The following is a 9,406-nucleotide window of genomic DNA, read 5'->3' on the forward strand; positions in this document are numbered from 1 at the left end:
CTATTCATTTCACAACGTATGGTGGTGAATAAGTGTGACTTTTCATGGAAAACACAAAATTGTTTGGGTGACCCCAAACTTTTGAACGGTAGTGTATATATGTGTGTGTGTATATGTATGTATGTATGTATGTGTATGTGTATATATATATATATATATATATATATATATATATATATATATATATATATATATATATATATATATATATATATATATATATATATATATATATATATATATATATATATAATATACACATTTCGATTGTTATCAACTTAACTTGCATATGCTGATGCAGTTAAAACATTTTTTAATGTGCAGCACAGCAACATTGTAGTTAAACAGTTCAGCACCTCACAGCAGGAAGGGTTGGAGTCAGGGTTGTGACATCTCTTCTAAGGGTAAGGGATAGCTATTAACTATGTGGTGCCAGAATCTGAGAAGGAGCTGTCTTTGTTGTCTAGGCAAAGAGAAAGAAGTCAAGTGCACCAGAGAAACCAGCCAAGAAACCAAAGAGTGGAGAGAGTTCCAAGCCAGGTGGCTCATCCAAGGGCAGTGGCAATGGTGACGACAACATGTTCCAGGTGGGTAATCACAGGTATAACGTAGTTTCAGTTTAGAAAAAATAAACTCTACAGAAATAGAATTATGTTTCAAGTCTTTGCAGCAAGTTTGCACTCATAACATTTTTTTCTATTTAACAGATACACTTTATATGTAACTGCTAGATATGAATATTTTTTCCAATTCTTGGAGTTAACAGGACTGCCAGCTTTTCAGTTTAGCTTAGAGTGAGATTTTTTTTCTGTGACGTCATTGCATTTTACGAGTAGACCTACTGTGACATTGCCAAGTCACTCCTCTCCCCCCAGGAATGATTTAAGCAAAGTCACAAGTCACTTTGTCGTCGTCCATTATAAATAATTATTCAATTATAATTTGGCAGAAATGGGACCATCAGATCAAGCTGGAGGTTGGCAAGTAGTGACATCTAATAACACTGTTTGGAATGTAAAGGAAAGAGAAAAACAAACTTGATTTTATTAAAGTAAAAAGCCAGCCTAGAAAGAGAAGAACTAGCCTATTTTGTTTGGAGATCATATTTTTCTCATTTATTATGTCTTTTCTTGTCTTTAGGTTAGGGTTGTGTGTGTCTTGTAACTATGCCACTGTGGCTTTGAATGAAGGGCTGATGTTCTGACTTGGTCCTGTGTCCTAATATTTTTTTCAGGAAAGAATGGCTTTGATGCTTCCTCTTATTTGGCATGATAATTTTAGATTGATTTGAGAGAAATTGTAGTGTATTGGGAACTTAATATTAACCAAATATGTATCATGATTTTGCGAAGATACATTAACCTAAAAATCTCTTAATGGAAATTGTGGCAAAGGCTATGTTCAGACTGCCAGCCCAAATTCATTTTTGTTTTGGCATGTCCAGATTGAACCCAGATAGATTTTTAGTCTGAACAGCAAAAACACACATGAAAGCAGTTTCAGCAAATCAGATCCAAACCACATTCGGAGGACATTCACTCGCAGCGTGACACACATCAAATCCAGAGAGACAGATGTTCATCAGATTGGGAGACAACACACAGAACAGTCCGTGTACAGTCATTTTCAAATAAAGTGCTTGCTCCACAACTGCACAACATGAATGATGGATCCATATTTCTCATACTTTGTGTTGGGTAAGGTTCACAAGCATGCAACAACCTATACCAGTGGGCTGGTGTTGTCTGGACACAAAACCCAATCACATCTCTTGCAAATAACATGTGGCATCTCCTAGTTTCAGATGTGATTTGAGAAACCAATTGGATTTCTCTACAGTCTGAACACAGCCAAAGTAACAGAGATACAGAGCGTCCCCATAACCACTGTAACTCACTCACTCAGGTTGCGTGTCACTGGCAGGAGAGAGAAGATAGAGAGGTGCAGACTGAAATTACAGCATGCATGGGAATAAGTTACTATATATTGCATATATGGACATTTCTCACTGAAGATAAGAGAAACTCAGCTGTAGGGTGCTGTGTCCACTTTTTGTGTCACATATTATCAATTTGTGTTTCACTGCATGATAATATAGACTAGAGGGATTTTTTAGTTCTATTTTTAATTCACTATGCCACAAAGTCCTCATATACATATGCACAGCACCGTGTGCAGAGAGTTAAGTTAGAATATTGTATTATTAAAGCATTGCAAATACATTTTTTGGTTTATACCTTCAGTGTATTGACAGTGAGTTTGCTTCCCACAGATTGGGAAGATGAGATATGTCAGCGTCAGGGACTTCAAAGGTAAAGTCCTCATTGACATCAGAGAGTACTGGATGAACCAAGATGGAGAGATGAAACCGGGGAAAAAAGGTAATCACATTTGAAGTTTTGGTGATATACATGTGGAACACATTTATCTGAACAACTACAGCAGGACCTGGAAAAAAAGGAATGTTTGATGTTTTTGATAGTTTGCAGCTGTGCTGTAAGACACACTTTAATGGTCTGTCTTAAATTTCTTGTAGGTATCTCCCTGAATCCTGAACAATGGAACCAACTGAAGGACCAGATTTCAGAAATCGATGATGCCATTAAGAGAATATAAGCATTCCTTTAATGTTATTTGTTGAACTCATTCAACATGTTGGCTTACCATTTTTGTAAAGAGCCTGGGATTGTTTTCTAATGGACTTTAGTTTGTAGTTGTATCGATCTGGTGTCGTCTGCATTCTCTGGGTTTCTGTGTAACTTGTTTTTGAGCTGTTGTAGTAATGGTATGGGGATAGGTGGTTGATAATTATGTTTGGTGGGTGGGGTGCATCAATACAGTGATGTTTGTATTGAATAATAAAAATGAGGCACTAGCTTAATATTGTTGTTCAGTTGATGTGTAAGTTCATGTTTACAGTTTGACTGACTTAAGTCCTGTGTGTAGCACCAACATCAGTGCTTAGCCCAGTCCTTCATGTAAATGCAGGTGGTTGAATTCAGTGGTAAAACCATGGCAAAGAGTTTGAGAATAAATACTATTAAACAAACTGATACACAGTACATCTATGAAAGCATTGTATTAGATTTGCATCAGAGCTGCATGTCGAAGTGTCCTTGAGCAAGATACTGAACCCCACATTGCTCATCAGTGAGGGCCCTGCGATGAACTGGCGACTTGTCCAGGGAGTACCCTGCCCTCACCCTGAGACAAGGCTGGGATTGGCTCCAGCAGCAACACCTCGCAACCCCTTGGAAAGGGATAAGTGTCTATGGACAATGACATGACATGACACCTAACAGGGTTTGTGGTAAACTAGCTCTATCAGGAAGAAAGCGAGTTGTGAACATGAGGCATGGGTGGTGTGTAAGGCTCAAAGCCCAAATCCTTTCATGCAATTTTCACAAAACTTGGCAGATATTAGTTGAGTATTCCAGAGTCCCTCAGTCCTGGCTCAATACATCATTAAACTCATACACATGTATAAATACTGTACATATTGTCAAGGCCTATGTACAAGTTACATTTTTTTTTGTATCTAACCAGATATGCCCCAGTGAAGTCAAACACCACTATTGCAATCAAGACCTGATAAATAAACCTGCAGATGATATAAAATGATAGAAAATTAAGTATTTTATAGATAGGTGTGTCAAAATGACTCAATAACACTCCCTAAAGAGCTGTCCTAGCTGCAAGTTTTAATATAAACATATAATGACATAAATTGGTCATTCCATAACAACTCAGGTATGTCCAGTTCATGTCATGGATTTTCTTTATGGAAATTCTTGTTGAAAGGTCTGTTTAATTCACGGGACCTTGCAAAATCCTATAGCTGTACTCTTAATACTTCTTTAGTTATGAATTTCTGAAGTTTGGCTCTCTGAGCACGTTTGTGGTTCTTTGAATGTGTATTCTGAACCTCACCAAAAACTTATTTTTCACTAGATTGGGTGGAAATTTGTCTTGAAAATCCAGGAAGGAAGACATTTGGAAACATTCATCCATGTAAGTTTGGTTATATGTAGTCTATGTAGTTCTATCACATCCTAATGTTAATTGGTCCATGGATGTTGCTAGCTTTGGGGCTAAAAACACATTTTTTGAGGGGGTATTTGGACAGTAGATTTCCCCAGGATGGATTATTTTCATTTCCTTGATACTTTTCTATGTGCAATTGTTAATAATCATGGCTACTGACACCACTGACTTATTTAGCTTCCCAACTCACTGATGCAAAATGCCTCAGCTCCTGCTGCCTAGCACAGAGGGGGTCCAGCACTCCAGAGCTTAATCTCCCCAGTGCCTGAGTGGAATAGAAATGTAAATTAGCTTGTAGCTAACTCTGCTACAGCTAAGTAACTGTGTCTGGTCCCTGACAAATAAACAAATATATAAAATAAATATTAACAGACAAATTAGGAACATGTCATAAAGCCGTCTACAAAAAATGGTTTTGTAACTGATGAATGACAATTTTAAAACTGCTCAAAAGTTTGACAGATATCTCGCAGTGAAAATGTATATACACTGTGAACAGTTTACACTTTAGTTTTGGGGGATGTGAGAAAGTTTGTTAATGGTTTGAATACATAGATCCTTTGTAACAGATAAGGATAATGTGAAGGTGGTTATAGATATCAATGTATGATGAATAGTACACTTTTAAGTGTGCAAAATTTAAAGTGTTCAGTAATACATTTACACAGAAATTATTAAAGGTGAGCTTCACTGATAATTCCCTTAAAAAAGAAAAACTTTGAGACCATGGTTATGAATAGTTAACACTTTAAAATTGCTGCTGTATGTATAACGCTAGGTGAAACTGTATGTATGTTTTTAAATCATTGTGTAGAAATTGGCATTGTGCTATTTGGCTCGTCACTGTCAGACAATCCCAGGTCTGTAACAGTTTGTCAGATGTAATGTAGGTGTTAACTACAAACAAAACTCATTGCATCATCACAATATTATGTGTTGAAAACTTATATTTTGAAGTAACCATGAATGTAATGCTGTGATCACACCCTCTCACTGAACCTGTTGGTGCAGAAAACAAGTGATGGGGGGCAAAGTGGCCACAGCAGCCCTTCTTTTAGACTGAGAATCCGCAATAACGCCGTAATGGAGGCTCAGCTCAACTCTGTTTTTGTTTGTTCACGCTGAACCAAGCAGTTCCAGCATGAAGCCGCTCCAGTGTGTCATTTCATGCAGCATGCAGCAGAGGTGTGTTAGTACACATCATAACATTGAAATCCCTGTGTGTGTGTGTGTGTGTGTGTGTGTGTGTGTGTGTGTGTGTGTGTGTGTTTTTATGTGTTTCCACATGAAAATATGTTTATCCGCTGACTGTTTCTAATCATATGGATGCTGATCCACAATGCACCTTGGAAAGTGACATACATCTTTTTTGATTCTAAATTACATAATTACGTAACCACCATCAGTAAATAGCAAACTCTGTCTGGCTCTCACTTTCTCCAGGAGAAAGTTCACTGAAGACATGGTCAGGAGGGCTGACCATGGCAGCAACAGTGACAGTGTTTTGCTCGAAATCGCATCACAAAGGCCTGATCGACCTTTGAGTCATTGAAAAAGATCTTTGTGGCCCTTTAACATTTGTATTTGAGTACCCCTGTTGTAGACTGTCATTCCGCTGCACTGAGTTCCCTCAACAGAAGGAGGCACTGCTGTGCTTTCTTTAACATGGAGTTACTGTGTTCAGAAAAGTGCTCTGTTCAGTTCAGTGCTTAATAATAGTGAACTCTTTATGTATGTAGGGGAATAAAACTAGGGTCCAGTTGCAGCAGAAAGACTTCAGTCCGCAATTAAGTGGCACATTTCTTTCTTTCTTTTTATGATAATTTTTTTTTTTTAATAAATTGTTCATTACAAATAAGAATATAAATACGAAAGCAAAAATTTAAAAAAGCAGTCTGTTCCTGTGACATATTCAGTGTTTCATTCCCATTTCATGATGGTGACACGTAACCATCGTCCATTCCTCCAACATTGTTCCTCTATGACTTAACTGCTCCATATCTATATATTTCAGTCACGGTTTAAAGCCATCTTGTGGTGGTATTTCAGCCTTGTACTATTTCTCTGTAATGGCCTTTTTACAGACTGCCAACAAGATTTTCAACATATGCGTGTCTTCTTTTGCCAGACAAAATACACATGGATGGTCTACAATTATTGCCACACATTTTGTCCAACATGGTCATGCTAATGAGAATTATTCACTTTAATTTTGGGTGTAATAAAGAATCTTATTACATTCTTCCAACAGTGTTTTCTGCAAGCACGTGAAGATGTTGTGGACTGCTGTGTTCTTCAGACGTATGCAACCATTCATCTTCTGACATGTTCACAGCTTGTTAATTAATGATCTGTTACTGGGGAAAAAAATGTGGTCTAGACCTTGTATAGCCACAACAATAAAATCAAATCCCTGAAGCATTTGCTCTGTTGCTGTCTCTCTCCTGCTGCTCAGAAGGTGGCAGTGTGCTGTCAAAAGGTAAACCTACAGTTGTTTCACTGTGCATGCTTACCTATCTTATTCAGTGTAGTGAGATGGCAAAGAGGACAGTATTAACTTTGTGGAAATATTCCCATTATTTAGATTTTTTGGGAAAAAAGTACAAGAATAATATCATGGTGAAATGTAAGTTGCGCCTGGAGGCGAGGGTCTTGTTGTATTATTTTCATGTGAACAGCTGTGCCTGAAACTATATGCCAGTTTAATTCAGATTTTCAACACAATAAAGAGTTATTAATGATATATTGTGTCTGTCGTTCCTTTTATTAGGCCGATTAACTGATTGTTTGACTGAGATAGATGGTAGAGCCAATGCATCCAGAGGTACAGTTGGCTACACTCGTCAAAACAGTTGACATGCACAACCAGTCGCAAAGGGGTTTCACCATAATACTTGGTAACTCGAAAGTAATCAGATGTTAGATGTCAGTAGATAAGGCAGTTTTTACCAGGCTGACATTACCTATATGCAACAAATTAAGCCATTACAAGCTGTAATTTCCAGAACCCAATAAAAAAACAGTCTCAGACAGATACATATCCAGGTGATATTTAACGTTATGTTATCTATCGCTAACCTGCAGCTCTTTAAACTCTTTGAACAAGCCCGCATGTCTGTCAGCTGAAAGTGGCATGAGTGCTCCTGCCGACCATCTGAGGCGTGACGAAACAGAGCGAAATATGGAAATATTTTGCTTACGTTGCCGACAGTAAGGGCGAGCCTACGGACTACACAAGGCCCGTCTGTAAACAATGCTTTAAATCTGCAATGACCAAGGGAGCCAACACACCTGTCTCGCTCTGCTCTGTGACTGTCTGTCACAGTGAAACCACGCCCACTCTGCCTGCAGGCAGCGAGTAATCACAGAGAAGCTGCACACACAGACACGCTGCCCCGCAGTCGCACGAAGTTCAGGAAGTACCGATACTAATAAAACGTGAAAAAGTATTGTTTTTAACGGCTGGGTACCGCGATACCTCTCTAGTATTGGTTTACCGTGCAACATTAATGCGGACTATCCGGGTGCATAGAGCCCCCGCACCACTAGGGGACCCCCTCAAATTGCAAGTCTGGCCTTAATATCTGAGGAGTGACCCTGGGCTCTACCGTGCCGCGTTGCTATGACGACCAATACTACTAAGCGCGGAGAGGCGAGGTGAACTGCACTGAGCCACCATATCGGTCATTCACGATATGGCATCAAGACAAACCTATTCATCTGGTTCAGTAAAAAAAGAAAAAAGTAGGAATCAGATGAAGAAAAACGCTCACATAATGATGGTAACGTTTGTTTCCATGATGTGGGTGGAGGGGGAGCTGATGCCAAATCTTTAGCTAGCATAAGTGTTTGCTTAAGGAAAGTGCTAAAATAAAATTGATATGTCACATGTGAATGTCATATAAGACTGGTTGACTGAAGTGACACCTGTTTTGGTGAATTATAACAGGTCGTTGGCATTACATTTGGGAGGGAGGGTGTGTTGTTAGGCAGATGTCTGTCTGTCTGTCTGCTCTATCCCCGTCCAATGGAGCTGCTGTTCCGTCATAGACCTCCTCTGCTGTTCAATATTTGCCAGGTTACATTAGTTCCTCAGTTTATAGGTCTCTAATGTGAAGTGTGCTAAACAACACCAGGGATGGATTGGCCATCGGGAGTACCGGATTATTTTTATTTATTAATTTATTTGATTTTTTTTATTTATTTATTTTTTGCCGTGCCTCGCCTTGCCTTTGTAACTATTGTAACTCTCCCGGTCCGGGGAGAGTGACATGCATTGGCTCGGCCCACAGTGCTCAGCTGCAGACACAGCAGAGAGGTGATTATTGGCCCAGTGGCTTATCTGTCTAAAGAATACCTAGCCCAATGGCCCTATGAGAGGCTACAGAGGCCCAGGAGTCACACCCATGCATTTTCTAGACCCCCCCTCGTCCAATCACTTTTAATGATGATGAGTCAATGATGACAAAGAGAGCAGAGAAAAAAAGCAACACACCAGCACTTGAAAACCAAAAATGGAGAAGGAAAGTAAAAAACGCAAAGGCAGTGCCGAAAAATTGAGGGAAAGGAAAAGAAAAGCTGTAGCAGCACAGGCTGCTAAAAGTAAAACAATTATGCAGATGGTTGCTGAAGGTGCCGGCCTGGCCGGGGCTAGCAGCACGGATGCTACAGCTTCGGCAGCGGGTCCTTCATGTGGGTCTGACAGTGAGTCTGAAGAGACTTAGCTCGACAGTGGGAGAGACTGAAGGCTTCACCACTGGAAGAGTACATGTCCAGGACAGCGGGGGATAAGTGTGATGAAGAGGATGAGGAGGTTGTAATTCCACTGTTTCAACTTGGAGGTTGGAAAATTCTGATTTCCGAGTTTTCTAGAGCGCAGCATTACGTTGGAGCATGCACGATCAGTCGTGCAGCAACTTTGGGATGGGCAAGTGCAGATTTAATCCATGTTGGCTAAGTGGCTCAAAATATGACTGGGTTCAGGCTGTACCAGGAAGTGAGTGGGAGGCTCAGTGCAGCCTGTGCCGTTAAAAAAAAAAAAAAATCAGCACAATGGCACATATGGCCTCGGAGTCGCACATAAAGAGTGCTAAACATTTAGCATGCTCAGCAGCTACACAGAGGCAGGCACCCATATCCCAGTTCAGCGCAGCAAACCCCACACTAACCTCAACATTCACCTTGGCTGCCAGCAGCATCAAGCCAGGTAACATACTAGCTCTTTGTGGCTCGACACCAACGTTTAAGGCAGAGGTGACGTGGACACTAAAGATGATATCGGACGACCGCTTGTAGACATCAAATGAAAATATAAGCGTGCTCTTAAAAGTCAAACAGGCACACTCACAGATATGTGCATACA

At 39.8% G+C, this 9,406-nt stretch overlaps 2 protein-coding genes across 4 annotated transcripts in view; one reads left to right on the forward strand and one right to left on the reverse strand.

Moving 5' to 3' along the window:
- sub1b (SUB1 regulator of transcription b) overlaps positions 1–2,883 on the forward strand; it is a 10,338-nt gene extending 7,455 nt beyond the window's left edge. For all 3 annotated transcript variants that reach the window (XM_037098962.1, XM_037098963.1, XM_037098964.1), the window contains 3 exons: positions 468–587; positions 2,273–2,381; positions 2,537–2,883. In XM_037098962.1, coding sequence (XP_036954857.1) covers positions 468–587; positions 2,273–2,381; positions 2,537–2,616 — 309 coding nt within the window. In that variant the 3' untranslated portion in view covers positions 2,617–2,883. The remainder of the gene's footprint in view (positions 1–467; positions 588–2,272; positions 2,382–2,536) is intronic.
- Positions 1–7,608, reverse strand: part of LOC119019956 (leukocyte surface antigen CD53-like) — a 35,077-nt gene extending 27,469 nt beyond the window's left edge. The window contains exons 1-2 of the mRNA XM_037098959.1: positions 7,336–7,608; positions 4,235–4,309 (exon numbers count right to left, since the gene is read on the reverse strand). Coding sequence (XP_036954854.1) covers positions 4,235–4,309; positions 7,336–7,551 — 291 coding nt within the window. The 5' untranslated portion in view covers positions 7,552–7,608. The remainder of the gene's footprint in view (positions 1–4,234; positions 4,310–7,335) is intronic.
- Between the last annotated feature and the right edge of the window lie 1,798 nt (positions 7,609–9,406).

This window comes from Acanthopagrus latus, chromosome 5 (assembly GCF_904848185.1).
Source record: "Acanthopagrus latus isolate v.2019 chromosome 5, fAcaLat1.1, whole genome shotgun sequence".
Taxonomy (NCBI): Eukaryota; Metazoa; Chordata; class Actinopteri; order Spariformes; family Sparidae; genus Acanthopagrus; species Acanthopagrus latus.